Source organism: Auxenochlorella protothecoides (assembly GCF_000733215.1).
Source record: "Auxenochlorella protothecoides strain 0710 unplaced genomic scaffold scaffold116, whole genome shotgun sequence".
NCBI lineage: Eukaryota > Viridiplantae > Chlorophyta > Trebouxiophyceae > Chlorellales > Chlorellaceae > Auxenochlorella > Auxenochlorella protothecoides.
Window position 1 is genome coordinate 70,025 of NW_011934141.1, and position 17,687 is coordinate 87,711.

The following is a 17,687-nucleotide window of genomic DNA, read 5'->3' on the forward strand; positions in this document are numbered from 1 at the left end:
GAGGCTCAACACACACCCTGCATGCGCACAGCCAGCTTCATTCCCCTGGATTCAGATTGGGGTGAAGTACCCTGGCGCTGTCTGTGCGTGCCCAGCCCGCCGCGCAGCGTGCATACCTCCTCCCACAGCAGCGTGCAACAGGCGCCACTGTTCTCGAACAAAGGGACAGCGAGCTCCAAGCCTATTTAAACCGCATTGGAAGGGTCAAGGATCGCCCCCACGCCTCATCGAGGCGACAGCGCCAGACACGGCCTGAGTGTAGAGCTGGACGGCCTTGCCGGCTGAAAGCGCTGCGCGTGGGCGAGACATCTGCCATGAGCAGCATCGCACGAGTCTACGCCGGTGAGATTTCGACAGCTTGACGGTGTGGGAAGGGCCCACGATGTCCGAGGGGCCAGGGAGGCAGGCACTGCATGGCTCCAGGCATGAAGGCTGTGCAGCGGCCGGCTGGTTGTCAGCCACCCATCTGTACCGTCTCTCTACCTCAGATGCGAACCTTAAAAACCCCAAGGACTACTGGGACTACGAGAATCTCACCGTGGAGTGGGGGTGAGCGGGTGGCATGGAGGCTGAGAGGATTGGCTCATGCAGAGAAGGACCTCAAGAGTAGCAATGTGCCCATTTGCACATGAAAAGGAACAGCCAGCATGCGCAAGGCCTGAAGTTACCCTTCCCCTCCTCCCGCAGGAACCAGGATGACTACGAGGTGGTCCGGAAGGTGGGCCGCGGCAAGTACTCGGAGGTTTTTGAGGGGATCAACGTGAAGACCAACCAGACGTGCATCATCAAGATCCTCAAGCCCGTGAAGAAAAAGAAGGTGCGGCGCGCTGTTGGATGGACTCGTGCCTGGGTATGCTGTCTGGGCAGTGGCAGCCCAGTGCTCTGGCTGCCAGTGAAGTGTGGAGTCTGGCCCGCCGTCCCCTGCCTTCCTCGCCCCCCTCGTCATCAGTCATCTCTGCGGCGTTTTGAAACCCCCATCTTCACCCGCCCCTCCCACTTTTATAGTTCCCCCCCACGCCCCCCCCTGCCCACCCACCCAACCTTTAACCCTCCTGCAGATCAAGCGCGAGATCAAGATCCTGCAGAACCTGCGGGGCGGCACCAACATCATCGGTCTGCTGGACGTGGTGCGCGATGCGGCATCCAAGACGCCCTCCCTCATCTTTGAGCACGTGAACAACACCGACTTCAAGGTGCTTTACCCCACGCTGGGCGACGCAGACATCCGGTACTACATCCACGAGGTCCTGCGCGCGCTGGACTTCTCCCACTCCCGCGGCATCATGCATCGCGACGTGAAGCCGCACAACATCATGATCGACCACGAGCGCCGCGCGCTGCGCCTCATCGACTGGGGCCTGGCTGAGTTCTACCACCCGGGCAAGGAGTACAACGTGCGGGTGGCGTCCCGCTACTTCAAGGGGCCCGAGCTGCTGGTGGACCTGCAGGACTACGACTATGCGCTGGACCTGTGGAGCCTGGGCTGCATGCTGGCTGGCATGGTCTTCCGCAAGGAACCCTTCTTCTACGGCCAGGACAACTACGACCAGCTGGTGAAGATCTGCAAGGTGCTGGGCACCGACGACTTCTATCGCTACCTTGCCAAGTATGGCCTGGAGCTGGATCCGCAGCTGGAGGCCATGGTTGGCAGGTGGGCGGAGTGGGGTAGTTAAGAAGAGTGTGTGTGTGTGTGTGGGGGGGGGGGGGTTGGGGGGGGGGGAGGGGGGAGACCGGGGCAAAGGAGATTTGAGGAGGCTGCGAGAGGGGGGGGCCGCACTGAGGCTCGAGGTGATGGGTGGTGGCGACAGCCCAGCCAATCAATCCACCACCCACGCTCTGCCCCCTTTCCTACACCCAAAAACCCAGGCACTCCCGCAAGCCCTGGACCCGGGGGGGGGGCGATGGGAGGGAGGTAGGGAGGAGACCGGGGCAAAGGAGATTTGAGGAGGCTGCGAGAGGTGGGAGCCGCACTGAGGCTCGAGGTGATGGGTGGTGGCGACAGCCCAGCCAATCAATCCACCACCCACGCTCTGCCCCCTTTCCTACACCCAAAAACCCAGGCACTCCCGCAAGCCCTGGACCCGGTTTGTGACGCCGGAGAACCAGCACCTGGTCACGCCAGACACCCTGGACTTCATCGACAAGCTGCTGCGATACGACCACGCTGAGCGGCTCACCGCCAAGGAGGCCATGGCTCACCCCTACCTCGCAGCCTTCCACACCCCCGAACCCGCCCAGGAGTGACCCCGCTGGCCGGCGCGCCCGAGGTGCATGTAAGCTCCCTGCCAGTCTCTGGAAGCAACCCCTCCATCGAACGTACTGGGGTCTGGGGGAACTACACGGGGGTTGAAGAGAAAAGGGGCGCACAAGCTCACCAAAACTGTTCATGACGGGGCGGCGGTGGGGCATGGGTGCACGCCTGCTGCGCATCAAGGGAGTGCCAGGGAGCGCACTGGGTTTCTGACGTTCAGCTCGTGTGGTGGCCGGGGAGGAAGGGAACTAGGGGGACAGTGCGCAAGACTACGAGCACCAAAAGGCAGGAAAAAGTGGGTTGCCCATTCCCCTGTTTGAGGAAAGTACAGCGCTGATCTCTGACGGCTCGTCAGGGACAGACAAAACTTGGGCGGTCATCTGGGGACTCATGGTCGCCAGCGGTTGCGCCTCGCGCGCTCAGGCTCCTGCCCCGGCCTCGGCAGCCGGCGCCGCGCCGTCGTCCGGCCCACCGCGGCACAGGAGGTCGGCGCGCAGCGCCGCCAGCTCGACGTCGCGCCGGCGCAGGTCCTCGGCCAGGCGCGCGCAGCGCGCCAGCGCCTCCTCCCTGCCCCGCTCGCTCTCCGCCAGCCGCGCCTCCATGGTGGACAGGTGCTCCTGCTTCCGCTTGCGTGAACGCCGCGCCGACTCGCGGTTGGACAGCATGCGCCGCTCGCGCCGCACCGCCTGCTTGCTGCCCGGCTCCAGCGCCAGCCCGCCCTCGGAGGAGGTGGAGGGGCCCAGGCCGCCGCCGCCACCAGAGGCCTGGGCCGCCGGCCCCGCCGAGCCGTCCGCCGCTGCGGCGGCGTGCGCAGGCTGCGCGGCGGCGGCCGCGGCCGCCGCCTGCTGCTGCGCGGCAAAGGCGATGCCGCCCAGCTGCGACTGCATGAAGGCGGCGGCCAGCACGTTGGGGTTGAGCACCATGTGGGGGCCTGCGCCCTGCAGCCCCGCGATCTGCAGGTTGCCGGAGGGGAAGTCGGGCTGCTGGGGCAGGCCAGGCGCGGTCAGCGCGGACGCCGCCAGGCCCCGCCCGTGCGCGGTGGGCGTGTCGCCGCGCGACCCGCCCTCGGAGCGAGGGCCGCAGGTGGCGGAGCCGGGCTGGCCCTCGTTGTTACCCGCGCCGCGGTCCTCGGCCTCCAGCTTGGCGCGGCCCAGGGCCAGCGCCACGGAGCCGTTCAGCTCGAAGGCGGGGGCGGGGTGGGCGCCGCCGCCACCCGCCGTGTACGGCGCGAAGATGGAGCCAGAGCCGTTGACAGCGCTGTCCCCTGCCGGTCGGCTCGCGGTGAGGAAGGCCCTGCAATGAATTCGTGGGGGGTGGGTGAGGGGTACTTTGAGAAGCGACGATGCTGAGCATAACAAAATCTCCGGCCCACGATGTACTGACTAGCAAGGCCATACAGGCCAGGACTTGCATCCTCAAGCCCTGCACGCCGCTCGGGAACCAACCGATGTCGTCCCTGCCCAAATCCAATCCCCCCACCGGCCTACTTGATAAAGTCCAGGCTGGGCACACGAGGAACTCCCCCGGCTGGTGCGGTCTGCTCCCCGCCTCCGGCCTCTGTGCCCTCGGTCATCGCCGCAGCAAGGTTGGTGGCCGACGGTATCTTCCGCATGAACTCTTGAAACTAGGGAGGGTGGGGGAAGGAGGGGTATGGTGAGCAGGAGGGGCCCCACGACACCTCCAGTGTGTTGCTTGGCCAAGCGTGCTCTGTGGCCTCCCCTCTCATGGCTTACACCTTCCCTCCTCCCCCCAAGTCCATGCCACCCCCCTCGACCCCAGGTGCACATGCCCATGACGCGCAAAGACAGGGCACCTGCGACTCGGAGTCAATGCGGGGCAGACTGACGGTGCTTCCCGTCTTGAAAAAGTTCTGGAGCAGCTCATCTGAGGTGATGCTCATGGTCCTCTCCATGCCCCGTTGGAGCGCAATATTAGAAATGTAGTCTGACTCACGAGGCGAGATACTCGACTGAATCAGAAGGAGACCCCTCCCATCGAACGACCGCTGGCCGTGTATGCCAGAGGCGCCAAACGCTCGAGGGAAAGTTCCCGAACCTCAATCGCTCTTTGTCAGGTCACGAGCCGCTGGGTGCGTCCGTTCCAGGGTGCGGCGGCTGGTGCAGAAATGTTTGTACTAACTGACATCGAACCTTGGCCGGTTCCGGGGAATGCTGACTCGGAGCGCGGGGGTAGCGCGAGGAAATCGCGAAGCTCGCACGGATGCAAGCTCCGGGGTCGAAGCATGCTGTCCCCGTCGAGAGCGCTGGGCCCCGACATGCCACAGGACAGCCTTGATCGAAATAATGTAGCCCTTAGATCCAAATACAGAACATCTCCCTTCAATCAACGTAGCTTTTGGTGGCATTGGATACCCGTGCAGTACTCAGATCGCATTCGCTGGCGATTCTCCCTGCTTCTGTGGCTAGAGTTGCTTGGCTTCACTGTGTGATCCCCAGGCAATTCCTGTCCAAGGCCACTGGGCATACCACACGCCTCGCTTCATCGGCCGAACACCCAAGGGCTTCCTCGGATCACCAAAATCCAGGGGGCATGCAAGTGAAGAGAAAGGCGCCAGAGCCTGCACAGGTGGAGGCTGCGGGTCCTGCAAGTGCCGGCACTGGCCGCGCCATGCAATCATCTGTCGACCCTCGCCGAGTCAGGGAGCTGCGATCTGGAGAGCAGGGACCAGGACCTGTGCTCTACTGGTGATGCGGAGTGGGGCATGCAGTTGCGAGCTCCCTGTATGTGCAACAATGACCTGCAGGGCGCATGGGCAGGCAATGGCTCACTCCCATCCCCATGACCCTCTCCCAGGATGACTCGGGACCAACGATCCAAGGATAACTGGGCTCTCTTGCATGCGGTGGACCTGGCCGCCAAGAAGGGAGTGCCAGTGGCTGTTGTGTTCAATCTGGTGGGTGCCAGATATTATTGGTGGATGGGGTTGCCTGGGCCTCAGTGGTGATGGGAGTTGGGCCAGTGCCGAGTGGCTGGAAGTTGTTGATTGTCATGATGCAGGTCATTGAATGGGCATCAAGTTAAGCTGCTTGGCCAAGAGTTGCAACCGTGCACGAAGGAGGCCCTTCTTTGTGCTCCATAGACGTGACCCTACCACCCATGCACCTCTTGATACATGATCACACACGCAGTCGCATGCCATGCTTTCTCACAGGTAACGGCATACATGCACGCCGGCGCACGTCAGTTTGGCTTCATGGTCCGGGGTCTGCAGCACCTGGAACAGAGCCTGGGCAAGCTCCACATACCCTTCTTCCTCCTCAAAGGTGCAGATCAGGGTGCTGTGGTTGCAGGCCTGCTTGAGCCGGATACTTGGGGGGGCGGGGGATGGCAGGGCATGGGGAGGCTGCGTCAGGCATCTGTTGTAGCACAGATTCCATCTCCCGAGGATGCACATGCTGGGGCTGAGGCGCCTCCCTACGCTTCCCAGGGGACCCTGTCGAGAACATCCCCAGGATCGTGAGGGACGCGGGGGCCGGAGCCCTGATCACTGACTTTGGGCCTCTCCGTCTGGGCCGGCAGTGGCGTGCTGGGGTGAGCATGCGCAGGGGGACACTTGTCGGTGCTGAGTTGGCAGTGCTGAGAGGCGGCTGGGCAGGGTACTGGCTTGCAAGCGGTGCGGGGTTTGTGCAAGACCGTAGCTTTCCAACAGCGCTACCCTTCCAAGTTGTGCGGCGTGCTGTCCACTTGTCACATTCAGCTACCTACATCAAGTGTACCCATGCACTCACCGCTTCCTCATTTGCAGGTGGTAGAGAAGATCAGCATCCCGTTCTATGAGGTCGATGCACATAATGTCGTCCCCGTCTGGATTGCCTCAGGTAGCAAGGGGGGTGGAGGAGTCAGAAGGATGGAATCAGAATGGGCGTGCTGTATTTTTGAATCAAGAAAGATGACATGGAGTCATGTGTGAGAGGTGCTCGGGAAGCTAGCTGGTCCAGTCGCGCACCCACAATCTATTCACCGCAGACAAGAGGGAAAGCGCGGCCCGGACCATCAGGCCCAAGATCACTCGCCTGCTGCCCGAGTTCCTGGTGGAGTACCCCGAGCTCCGAGCACAGACCGTCGGCTGGACCGGCATGCCGCCCCCACGGGTGGACTGGGATGGGATCCTTGAGGAGGTGGTGGAGAGGGGGCGCGCAGTCCCCGAAATCACCTGGTGTACACCTGGAGAGGATGCAGCATGGCAGGTGCTTGGTGAGATGTTAATGGAGGGTCAGAGGGAGGGCGGCAAGGACTGGACCCCAATGAATGTCTGTGGGTCACAGGAGGACTGCTGTGCAGCGTCGCAAGTCGGTGATTTACATGCGTTGTGCAACAAGCCCCCACATCCTCATCATGTGTGTCAATCCTTGGTCCACACAGGCATTGTGTGGAAAAGGGGGCTTCCTCACGGATCAGCGGCTTAAGAAGTACAAGTCATTCAGGAACGACCCAGCCATTCCAGGTGCGACCTGGTGCTGATCTCAAGACTGTTGGGAGTCATGGATGTCTGCAAGACACAGCAGGGCTTTAGGTGCTGGAGCCTACCCCACCTCTGCCTTCTGCCACAGAGGCCCTCTCGGGCCTATCGCCGTTTATTCATTTCGGGCAGCTGTCGGCGCAACGGGCTGCCCTGGAAGCCAGGAAGCATCGCGGCAAGCACAAGGTGGGGCAGAAGGTGCTGTGGGTTGGGGACCTGATTTGGGTGGGACTGTTTAAGGGACTCTGCCGTCTGAGTTGGCGGGTTTCTGAGATGAGATGCACTGGGAGCTGGGAGCTGTGTGTGTTTTGGGGTGCGACAGCAGGTCCAAGCACCTCCTCTATAATTTCTCCAAGCACCTCAACTCCTGGCCTGAAGTGCAGGAGTCCGTGGATTGCTTCCTTGAGGAACTCATCATACGGCGGGAGCTAGCCGGTGGGTGGTGGATCGTGTGTTGGAATAAGATTGAGGACTGTAGCTGTGGCCTGGGAAGATGCTGCCAATCCTTGGCCTGTGTCTGTATGGCATGGGACCGTGTACATTGAGGAAATCAGTGCCGTTAGGCTGACCCTCATCCCATGCAGACAACTTCTGCCATTATGAGCCCGAGTATGATAACCACAAGGCAGCTGCAAATTGGGCCCTGGAGTCCCTGAAGCTCCATCAGAAGGACAAGCGGGAGTTCACGTACACCGAGTGAGTGTCGTGGTGGGATACAATGACTCTGGCTGTCGGTGTCTGGTGAATAGGTATAGAGGAATGTCTTGTGAGGGACAGGTGCCAGTATGCCTTGCCATCCCCATTCTCATAGCGGTGCAGGGTCTTTGTCCACCAAGTCCCAATCGCCATATCATGCAGGGAGGAGTGGGAGAAGGGTAAGACGCACGACAAGCTCTGGAATGCATCTCAGGTGGGAGATCGTTAGGGGACCATGCCACAGCCTGTGGGGTGCAGAATCTGTGTGCAGACCAGTCCGTGCCTGTCCCATACTTGCATTCCCTCGGTGGTATCGCTACTTGTGCGCCTCCCTTGCCGCCTCTCATGCACTCCTTCCCCCCATCCCGGAGTAGTTGGAGCTCATATATGGCGGCAAAATGCATGGCTTCATGCGCATGTACTGGGCGAAGAAAATCCTGGAGGTGACTGAGGGATGGGGTGGAAGAGGACCCTGGGCGTGTGTCAGCCTGATTTGCCTTTGCGGGCCGGCAGAGGCCATGCCTCTTCCTCACCACCAAACGATGCCAGGGTACTTTGAATGCATTGGATGCAAGCTGTACTCTGCAGTGCACACCCCCCACTCTCTGGGAATGCTGCGACTGTCACACCCACCCCTACCCACCCACAGTGGTCCAACTCAGCTGAAGAAGCCCTCAAGCTGGCCCTGTACCTGAATGACAAGTACGAGATCGATGGACGTGACCCAAACGGCGTGGTAGGCTGCATGTGGGCGATCTACGGCATCCATGACCAGGTGAGGGTAGGGGATCAGAGGGGACCGTGTCCAGTTGGTGGTTATAGGATCCCCCCCCCCCCCTTGGAAGCGCTACCTGGACCCAGCACTCGCCATTGACACACAAACGTAAAAATAATTGATCCGCTGCAGGGCTGGACTGAGCGTGCTGTGTTCGGGAAGATCCGGTACATGAACTACAACGGCTGCAAGCGCAAGTTTGACATTGAGAAGTACATCGCTCGGGTCGAGGTGACCGTGAGGGAGGCCCGCAAGGCGCACGGGAAGGTGCAGCCAAAGACGACAGCGGTGATAGGCAGTAGCGAGGCCTGATGGGTTGTGGTCTGGAGAGACGTTGTACTCAACCACTTCACTCAGTATCTGTTAGCAAATGTTTCCAGGACCTGTCAATGTGTGCTAGGTGCTCCATGTATACCTTTTGCTCGAAAGACTGTCGATTTGCATTGTATGTAGACATAGGGTACAAGGTGAAGGTCGGATCCCCCATGGGTGCCAGCAGTGAGAAGGGAGCCAAGCGACACCACGCTCGGCACGCATTTCCGAGAGGGCTTTCCTTCCATCCCTCCCGCCACACACAGCAGCGTCCTCAGGTCTGTCCCCGTTCAGGTGAGGGCCCCTCCCAGCCCCAACGCCCGACACAGATACGGCATTCATGAGCAGCCTGTGCAAGCCTTCTGAAGCCAGAACATCCATCAGTCCTGGTCTCCCCAGTACCCCACCTCCGCCTGCTCGTTGTCTCGCGCGGGCACCCCTCGGGCGGGCTTTGGGCCATCCTGGGCCATCTTGTGAGAGATCAAAGGGTATTGGAAACCCTAGTCTCCCTTCCTCGTGTGGTTGACTCCCCGGGTATGCCAGCAGGATCAGGCCTGAGTTCATGGTGGTGCAGACTCAAACGGCAGCAGCAGACGGCTCGCTCACGGGCAAAACCCCCGATGGTGATACTCTGAGAGTGAGGGAAGTGTGGCAACACAACCTGGAGGAGGAGATGCAGGTGAGGGTGGACGGTATCGGCGTGCCTCGTACCTGCCCCGAGACGATGGGATCCGGTGTTCCAAGCAGAACCCCCCCTTCCCCTGCGCCATTCGCTCCCAGCTCATACGGGAGCTGATCTCCGATTTCCCATACCTCGCCATGGACACGGAGTTCCCCGGTGTGGTTGCCAAGCCGGTTGGGAACTTTAAGAAGAGCAGGGAGTTTCATTACCAGATGCTCAGGTGTGTGGCCCCATGAAGCGGGACGCATACTCTTCGATATGGTCTGGAGAATGCAGCTGAACGTGTTTTGTTGGAGGGGTGTGTGTGTGTGGAGACGGGGGGAGACAGGGGCAGGGGCGCAGCTTGGCCCTGCTTGCGCTGACCGCAGGGGAACACCAAGTCCCTGCTCTGTGGGTGTAATCCTCCATTCTGCTGGTCTGAAGGATGATAGCCAGCCTCACCCCTCCTTGCTGTCTCACAGACTCAATGTTAACATGCTGAAGATGATCCAGCTGGGGCTGACTTTCTCTGACCACCTCGGCAATCTTCCGCGGATCAACAATGAGCTGTGTGTGTGGCAATTCAACTTCAGGTGATGGTCCAGGCAGCCTGTGTCAAGAGGAGGGATTGGTGTCCAAGGGGTGGGTCACACCTGGTGTCCCTTGTGGGCCGCGAAGGCTACATGCCACCCGTCAGTCCGCCGCCGGCATGAGCAGCTTCACTCCTGAGGGGCTCCATTTTGCCTCTTGGAGGAGAATGGGGCTCCGAAAACCCTGAGCAGCCCATCCAGTGTGTGCACACTGGCTGAGCTGCTCAATGAAGAGGCGTAGGTGCCCTCAATGAGGGCTTGCCGAGCCCAGCCTAGCCTCAGTCTCGACACCTCAAACCTGCTCCCACCCCCTGCACAGGGAATTCCGGCTCAATGACGACATATACGCCCAGGACAGCATCGAGCTTTTGAAGCAGTCTGGCATCGACTTCGCACAGAACGAGGCACGCGGGATCGACATTCACGACTTTGGCGCGCTGCTGATGGTGTCTGGCGTGGTCTTGAACGAGGACGTGCGGTGGCTCACCTTCCACTCCAGCTATGACTTCGGGTACCTTCTCCGGACTGTGACATGTGCCCCGCTGCCCAACACCGAGTCCGACTTCTTTGAATTGCTCAAGGTGGGTTGTGTGGTCGTGTGGGGTGCAGGCACCTCGGTACTGTGTCCGCTGCTGCATGGTGCAGCACAGAGCCTGCTGGCCTTGCTTCAGTGGGATGTGCTTTGCTGGAGGATTTGTGACCCTGCTTGCCCTCCCATCACCGAGGTCCTCCTCCACCTCCCACCTCCAGAGCCTCCCCCTCCCCCCGGCCCACAGATCTTCTTTCCCAGCGTGTATGATATCAAGTACCTCATGAAGTTCTGTGACAACCTCCATGGCGGACTGAACAAGCTTGCAGAGACCCTGGACGTCGCACGGATCGGGCCCCAGCACCAGGCCGGGTCGGACTCGCTGCTGACCAGCGCCACCTTCATGAGGCTGGCGGAGAAGCACTTCAAGGGCTTGGCGGGGACGCAAAAGCATGAGAACGTGCTCTATGGCTTGGGCGCAGACGGCAATAATGAGCTGCTGAACCCTGTGGAGTAACATACGTATAATTAGAGGCCGGGGTAGAGACAAGAGGGGAGGGTGTTTGGGGGCGTCTAATTTGGCGCGGACGGCAGTTCCTGAGAGTGTGGGGCAGGTAGCAGATCCCGGGACACAGGGGCGCGCCATGGCGCAACAAAGGTGTCTGACGGTCAGAATGCAACCGTCTTCGCATCGAGATGACGCGTAAAACATAGACCAGGAGGCTTGGGATCTCTTCGTGACGGCTGCTCTAATGAGCTCCACCCTCAACTATGCACTGGTGCGGGAGCCCCGTCTCCTGGACATTGTGGACGATGAGTGGGCAGCAGAAACCCTCCCGGATGATGGTAGGGTCCTTGTATTGAGATGCTCTTGTCATAGAATGTATTAGAGTCTGTTGTGGTCTGGAGTGATCTGGGCTACGCGAAACCAGCCTGGCACTGCCCTGAATCGCAGACATCGAGCTGCCTGCGGGCCTGAAGGACCTGTCGGACTCGAGCGAGCTCGGTGAGGCCGGCGTACCGCCGGAGCCGCAGGGCTGGGACGAGCTGGCCTTGAGTTCTTTGAATTGATGGCATCGTGGCGTTGGGGGTATGCACCAGGCCCCCTCACTTCGTCGTCACCCCCTTGCCTGTACCCTCTACTGTGTTCATAGAGCTTGTAACAACCCAACACTGACCCTCTGGGCGGGCTGTCAGACATGTATGGGTCATCAGCAGAGGCCATATTTGTAAGGCATGCACCCGGCGCTGCATCGCCTGAACCCCGGTGCACAGCCCAGACCCGGTGTTCTACTCACCCAACACCACTCCCCTGCCCCACCGACACCCCCTACATGCCCATGCCCTTCATGAAATCCCCAATGTCCAGGTTGGCATCGCCGTGCGCCACGGCCTCCTTGTCGGCCGGGCGTGCCAGACGCCCGGAGCTGGCCTTGCAGTCGAGGAAGACGGCCCCTTCCACGTCCACGCCCGTCACCGCCCCACACTCCTCCAGCCATGCCAGGCAGCTGGCGAGCCCGCGTTCCTCGTCCTGAAGGGGGGAGGTGTAACGAGGAGGTGAGGTTGTGATTGGCAGAGACGCGGGGACACTCACCCAGCATTCCAGGAGGGGCCTTCACCGAGCACGTCTCAGGTGCCACACGCATTCACGAAAGCCTCCAGAGTCCAGTGACACAGTATCCCTCCACCCCTCCTCTCCCCACTCCCCGGGCATGCCATCCAATCCCCACCTGAGCCTCGTGCTCGCCGACGTATCTCGCCGCCGAGCAGCCCGGCAGCGGGTCGCTTTGGGGCTCCGCACCACCCCCCCCCTCACCCCCAGCCCCCTCGCCCATCTCCGGCCGCCGCACAAAGCCCAGCATGCGTGCCAGGTCGCGCCCGGCCACGCCCGGCTTGAAGGCCTTGCAGGCCGCGCACAGCGCGTCGTAGCGCAGGCCCGGCACCGCCAGGTCCATCAGCGCGGCGCCCAGGCCGGGCGCGCGCGCGCGCAGCGCGGCAAAGCGCGGCGCGTCCCCGGCCGCCAGCGCCGCGCGCGCGGCGAGCGCGTGGCGCACCGCCGGCGCGGCGGCGTCCTCGGGCCGCAGCGTGCCCAGCGTGCGCAGCAGGGCCAGGCCCTCGCCGTGCCGCGCATGCACCGCCTGGTACAGGATGCGGTAGGCCAGGAACTCGGGGCGGTGGGCGGGGGTCGGGATCGGGGTGGCGGTCCCGTCGGCACGCGCCGGCGCGGCCGCGCCCGTGCCCTTTGGTCTCGCCGCCCCCCCTCCTCCGCCCCCCCCCCGACGCCGCAGCAGCATCCGCCGCGTCCAGCATCGCCAGCTGGCCCTGGCACTGGTTGTACTCGGCCACGTCGCCGTACTCCAGCGCGGCGCGGGCGTGTGCCTCGTACACCTGCCGCGCCAGGCCGTTGCGCAGGTGCTGCACGGTGCAGTCCTGGCGCAGGCCCTTGAACTGGTCCAGCGCGTAGAAGTAGGCGGCCTGACCCGACGCGATGCGGGCGACCAGCTGGTCCAGGGCTGCACGGAGCACCGGCTCCGAGCGCACCGTGGCCGGGTCCGGCGCGGAGGTGAGCCGGAAGTAGCTCTTCTCCAGCCGCGTGCAGGTGCCCTGTTGGAGTGTGCGTGTGTGTGTTGAAAGAGAGTGTCGACGGGGGGGCTGGGTGCCATGGCCGCGGCATGGGCGATGCGCAGCGCATCCAGCGCCCCCTTCCTCGCCATCCAACCCACGCACTGCTTCCTCTCCGCACCTTGACGGCAAAGGCGTCCCAGTCCAGCTCCTCCTGGGTGTTGGCGCGGTCCAGGGAGGCCAGGAAACGCTGGCGCCGCTCGTGACCCACGTTTGGCCTGCGCGTTCGGGAAAGGAAGGCGCACAGGGTGCCGTGGAGCGCAGGCGTCGCCATGCTGCACACTGGCCTGGCGGAGGGAGGTCTGTGGCGTGGGGGTACCCCCCCTCACATGCATTGCAGTACGGACCCGTGCCCCACCGTCGACCCAATCCTAAAAATAAAAAACTCACCGACTGGCCACGCCGTCGGCCGCCCCCGACCCAAACCGCCCGGCCCGGGCGCGCGCCCGGACCTCTTCCTCACCGCCGGGGACCGCGGCGCGGCGCCCGGCCTTCCTACGCCACGGGCCCCTGCCCTCCGCCCCGCTCTCCTCGCTCTCCGTGCACAGCTTGGCCGGCGACCGCGCGGCCGCTTTCCGCCCCTTTTTCGGCCTGCCCCCGGCCGCGAGGCCAAACACGGCCGGGCTGGGGGGCGGGGCGCCCGCTCCGGCCTGCTCGCCGGTCTGCCAGGGCAGGCCCCTCTTCATCCCCTGCGCCGCCGGGCTCGCCGCCTGGCCCGCGCCGGGAGGGTTGGCAGGCGGCAGCCAGGGCGCAGCAAAAGTCCCCGCAACCCGGCTGTCCCCGGCCGCCGAGCGCAGCGCTGCCGCAGCAGGCGCAGCGTGGCTCGAGGCGCCGTCAGTAGACTGGGGGGCGAAGGCCGCCGTCTCTCTGACCAGGACCGCGGCATCCTCGGCGCTGTGCTGCATGTCGGGGAGGGGCAGGGTGTCCCAGTCCCGCCTCCAGAGCTCACCTGTTGGGGGCAAGGGTGGGGAATCTGAGGAAACTGGGGTCCGGCCGGGGCCGAGCGCGGATCCACAGCCCACCACCGCTTCACGTCACGCTCACATGGATATCCTATCAGCCCCCGCCCCCCCCCTCCCCCGTCTCCTCGCCGCACCCTGCGCCTGGGCTTCCGCGATGATGCTCTTCAGGGCCAGCTGGAGCCGGGGCCGGGCCTTGGCCGGGGTGGCGGTGAAGGCGCGCTCCACGTAGGCCTTGAGGGAGGGGGGCCAGGCGCCCTGGCCCGGGGCCGGGGCCGCGCCCGCGGCGGGCCGCCGCGTCACGTTCACACGCAGGAAAGCGGGGCGGACGGAGGCCGGCGGGCCGCGCCCGCCGGCCGGTGGCTGCGCCGGGGCGGGGCCCGGGGCGCCCCACCCGGCCCCCGCAGACTTACCTGGGTGCGCGGCGGCGATGGCGGCGGCCGCAGACTGGGCCGCGCTCACCAGCGATGCCGTGGCGGCGGACTCTTGCGGGGCGGGGCGGGGCCCAGCCGCCGGGGCGGCCGGGGGCTGCCACGCCGGGCGGGCGGGGGGGATGCTCCGCTGCGGCGCCAGCGTGGGGGGAGGGGGCACTGCGTTGTACGACTCTGGGGGGTGTGGGGGGTGAGGGGGCTGGGACGGAGGCTGCGGGGGCCCGGGGAGGGCCGCGGGGACCGACGGCGGCGGGGCATACACAGACGCGGCGGCCTGGTAGCTAGGCCTGGGCGCGCCGTGCCTGGCGGGAGGGGGAGTTCGGAGGGCGGGGTCCGTGATTACGAGGGGTGGACGCATGGGGCCATGGTAAGCAGGCTCTGTGACGGAGTGCTCCATGCATGCCTAGGGGGTGTGGCAGACAGTGTGACATCATGCAACCCCTTCACCCCCTCCACTGTGCCAGCGGCCAGGTCACTCACCCGTATGCCGGGTCTGGGCCGTGGTAATGTGGCTGTTGGTAGTGGTACCCGGGGTGCTGGTGGCCCGGGTAGTGCCCATACGCATGCGGGGGGTGCCCGGGGTACGCAGGTCCAGGCTCCCGTCCCCAGGTCCCATGGTACTGGTGGTACTGCTGCTGCGCTGCATACCCATCTTGAACGTACCCAGGAGCATGGGCAGGGGCCGGAGGGGCGGGGGAAGGGGCCGCTCCCGCTGTCGTGTCGGGGTAGGGCGGCGGCGGCGGCGGCGGGGGTGGATCCTGTGAGGGGGAGACGACGCCGAGCCATTGGAGGGGGACCTGACTGGTGGTCCTGCCCAGGAAGCTCATCCATCTCACGAATCACCCCAGCTCTCCCATGGTGAATGCTGATCTGGATCCCTACCATGGGGACAGCAGCAAGCTCAGCAGGCCCTGGGATGGTACAGCAAACTAGGCCATCGTGTGACAGAGTTGGGCCGCCCTAGACATTGGTCCCCGTCGTATCCGGTATCAGGGTGTCCTCAAGCAAGCATACATGCTCGATGTGGGCTTTTCGCCCGGCAGGCTGAGGGATGAGTGCTCCCCGTCCAATGCTGCGGGCTCCGAGCAAGTTCGTTCCCACTCCACCTACAAAACTGCAAGCATGAGTAGTACAGGAAGCAGTAATGACGAGTGCGGCTAATCTTTTTACCCGAGGTCCATGAGAAGCACTAATGCTTGGCGTTGGAGTCCAGAATAGTCCCACACAGGCTATATGTCGGGACGGGGCCTCGGGAGCTCCCGCCACTTGCCTGCTCTGATCTGAGGAATGCGGTCCCGCAGCAGAGCGCATGTCCCCAACGAACATGCAATGCCAGCTCAGATGAATCACAGATGCTGTCATTCTGTCAGTGAGCCGCACCTCTGACCTTTCAGAGGCCCGCACAGCAGGCACTGGGCACCGGCGCCATCGCGCTCCACTGCGGATGCCGGAGTCTCAGCCCAGCAGTCAGATGAGTGTCCTGATCAACCGTCTGGATACTCATCTGAAGAGCGGAAGGCACAAGAAAGCTTTGAAAACCGCCGAGGAAGGTAGGCTGATCACGGCTGTCGAGGGTGCCTGGGTGATGGTGGTGGCACCTGGTGCACAGCCTCCGCTTCCAACCCGCACCCAGCCCCATCATCTCCTCCACTACCCTGCAGTGCTTAATGTGGACCCCAGCGATGAGGACGTGCGCCGCTGCAAGGTGGTCCTCCTGCTGGAGCTGAATCGATTTGCCGACGCGCTGGCTGCAATCAGCGCGCATGGGCTGGACAAGGAGCTAGCCTTTGAGCGCGCCTACTGCCAGTACAGGGAGGGGAAGCTTGAGGACGCCCTCGTCACGCTCCAGATGGTGTCTAAGGACCGCCAGGTGAGCGGGGGGTGTGCATGCAGACGCAATCAGGCCTCCCTACCCCACTAGCCATGCGCTGGGCCTGGGGGTTACTTGCCACATCGGCCCCATGGGGTGAGTCTGTGGGTGGCTGGTAGGGTGTTGTTACTAGACCCAGTGGCCGCCTCTGCGATGACCTCTGTCCCTCCCTCCCTCACTGCCTTCCAGGAGGCCAAGCTCCAGCTAGAGGCCCAGCTGCGGTACCGCCTGGGGCAGTACCCCGAGGCGATCGCCATCTACCGCCAGCTGTTCCAGCAGTACAAGGCAGAGACCATGGAGGTGCAGACCAATGTGCTGGCCGCCTATGTGGCGGGCGGCCAGGCCGCGGAGGTCCCTGCCGTGCTCGAGGCTATGAAGGTGCGAGTCGGGAGCCATCCTGCAGTATCAGCCTCACTCTGTGCCAAGTCCTTGCTGTGCCGGGTCTGGGATCTGCATTCCCTAGGTGTTCTGTCATACTGTTCATCACACAGCACTGGCCCCGCCTTATTATACTAGCTCCTCCTTCCCTACCCATCCGCCCCCTCACAAATGTGCGAAGAGTCAATTTCTTGCAGATCCCCCCCCGATCACCTAACTCCTTTCCCCCCTTCACCGTCAGGCGTCCCCCAAGGACAGCTTCGAGGTGGCCTTCAATTCGGCCTGTGCGCTGCTGGAAACCGGGGAGCTGGAGGCCGCGCAGGAGCGCCTGCTGCTGGCGCAGCGTGTCGGGGAAGAAACCCTGATCGAGGAAGGGCTGGAGGAGGAGGAGCTGGCCAAGGAGCTGGTCCCCATCACCGCCCAGCTGGCCTACGTGGCGCATCGGTGAGGTGGAGGAAAGGGGGGGAGCGTGCAGAGTGGTGCTTGGGGGGTGGGGGGTTCTGGAGAGTTCCAGGAGGACGCCAGCTTTGTCGGCGGGCGCTCTCGTCTGCATTCATTTGCGCCAGGACCCCTCAGAACCACATCCCCTCGCCTCCACCCTCCCAGCATAAACTCACCGCAACCCTACCACCCCCCATCCCCCCCTCAATATTAAAAACAGGCGGGGCGCGGCGGGCGAGGCGGAGGCCCTGTACCACCAAACCATGGCCTGCTGTCCCGGCGACGCCGCCACCGAGGCAGTGGTGGCCTGCAACCTGGCGGGCCTGGCTCTGCTGAAGGGCGAGCGCCGCGGCGCGGGCGAGGCGCTGCGCCGGCTGGAGTCGGCGGCGCTGGAGCGTGTGGGCGGCTTCCTGCGCCTGCGCGCGTCGGTGGAGGGCCGGCTCAGCCCCGCGCAGCGCGCCGCGGTCCTGGCCTGCGCCGCCTCGGTTGCAGTCGGCGCGACGCGGCTGGACGTCGCACGCGAGCTGCTGCGCACGCTGGGCTCCAGTGCCGGCGCGGGCGCCGTGCCGCGCGCGATGCCCCTGCTTCAGGCGTCGCTGGCGGCGGCGGAGGGGCGGCCGCGCGACGCGGCCGCCGCCCTGGGCGTGCTGGGCGAGGGCGACGCCGCCGCCACGGCGCTGCGCGCGCAGCTG

At 63.9% G+C, this 17,687-nt stretch overlaps 7 protein-coding genes across 7 annotated transcripts; 5 read left to right on the forward strand and 2 right to left on the reverse strand.

Annotated features, from left to right (window-relative positions):
• Positions 1-314: 314 nt before the first annotated feature.
• Positions 315-2,244, forward strand: F751_0837 (Casein kinase II subunit alpha-1; the record flags this gene model as incomplete). The annotated part of the gene is made up of 5 exons (XM_011397656.1): positions 315-342; positions 489-549; positions 688-817; positions 1,059-1,651; positions 2,061-2,244. 5 exons carry the CDS (start codon positions 315-317, stop codon positions 2,242-2,244), a joined length of 996 nt encoding a protein of 331 aa, XP_011395958.1.
• A 426-nt stretch (positions 2,245-2,670) lies between these two features.
• Positions 2,671-4,151, reverse strand: F751_0838 (ABSCISIC ACID-INSENSITIVE 5-like protein 5; the record flags this gene model as incomplete). The annotated part of the gene is made up of 3 exons (XM_011397657.1): positions 2,671-2,970; positions 3,157-3,429; positions 4,065-4,151. The coding sequence occupies 3 exons, from the start codon at positions 4,149-4,151 to the stop codon at positions 2,671-2,673; spliced, it is 660 nt and encodes a 219-aa protein (XP_011395959.1).
• Positions 4,152-5,066: 915 nt separating this feature from the next.
• F751_0839 (Deoxyribodipyrimidine photo-lyase) lies at positions 5,067-8,514 on the forward strand (the record flags this gene model as incomplete). Its single annotated transcript, XM_011397658.1, has 13 exons — positions 5,067-5,165; positions 5,424-5,535; positions 5,700-5,803; positions 6,018-6,090; positions 6,239-6,390; positions 6,635-6,716; positions 6,823-6,917; positions 7,115-7,166; positions 7,316-7,427; positions 7,590-7,641; positions 7,802-7,870; positions 8,077-8,202; positions 8,335-8,514. 13 exons carry the CDS (start codon positions 5,067-5,069, stop codon positions 8,512-8,514), a joined length of 1,308 nt encoding a protein of 435 aa, XP_011395960.1.
• Positions 8,515-9,076: 562 nt separating this feature from the next.
• On the forward strand, positions 9,077-10,811 carry F751_0840 (putative CCR4-associated factor 1-like protein 7; the record flags this gene model as incomplete). Its single annotated transcript, XM_011397659.1, has 5 exons — positions 9,077-9,193; positions 9,295-9,416; positions 9,658-9,768; positions 10,085-10,346; positions 10,542-10,811. 5 exons carry the CDS (start codon positions 9,077-9,079, stop codon positions 10,809-10,811), a joined length of 882 nt encoding a protein of 293 aa, XP_011395961.1.
• A 235-nt stretch (positions 10,812-11,046) lies between these two features.
• F751_0841 (hypothetical protein) lies at positions 11,047-11,365 on the forward strand (the record flags this gene model as incomplete). The annotated part of the gene is made up of 2 exons (XM_011397660.1): positions 11,047-11,140; positions 11,250-11,365. The coding sequence occupies 2 exons, from the start codon at positions 11,047-11,049 to the stop codon at positions 11,363-11,365; spliced, it is 210 nt and encodes a 69-aa protein (XP_011395962.1).
• A 259-nt stretch (positions 11,366-11,624) lies between these two features.
• F751_0842 (THP3-like protein C2A9.11c) lies at positions 11,625-14,922 on the reverse strand (the record flags this gene model as incomplete). Its single annotated transcript, XM_011397661.1, has 8 exons — positions 11,625-11,825; positions 12,025-12,049; positions 12,576-12,898; positions 13,038-13,134; positions 13,760-13,865; positions 14,013-14,109; positions 14,467-14,480; positions 14,787-14,922. 8 exons carry the CDS (start codon positions 14,920-14,922, stop codon positions 11,625-11,627), a joined length of 999 nt encoding a protein of 332 aa, XP_011395963.1.
• Positions 14,923-15,750: 828 nt separating this feature from the next.
• F751_0843 (Signal recognition particle subunit SRP72) lies at positions 15,751-17,002 on the forward strand (the record flags this gene model as incomplete). The annotated part of the gene is made up of 4 exons (XM_011397662.1): positions 15,751-15,856; positions 15,968-16,176; positions 16,366-16,554; positions 16,796-17,002. The coding sequence occupies 4 exons, from the start codon at positions 15,751-15,753 to the stop codon at positions 17,000-17,002; spliced, it is 711 nt and encodes a 236-aa protein (XP_011395964.1).
• Between the last annotated feature and the right edge of the window lie 685 nt (positions 17,003-17,687).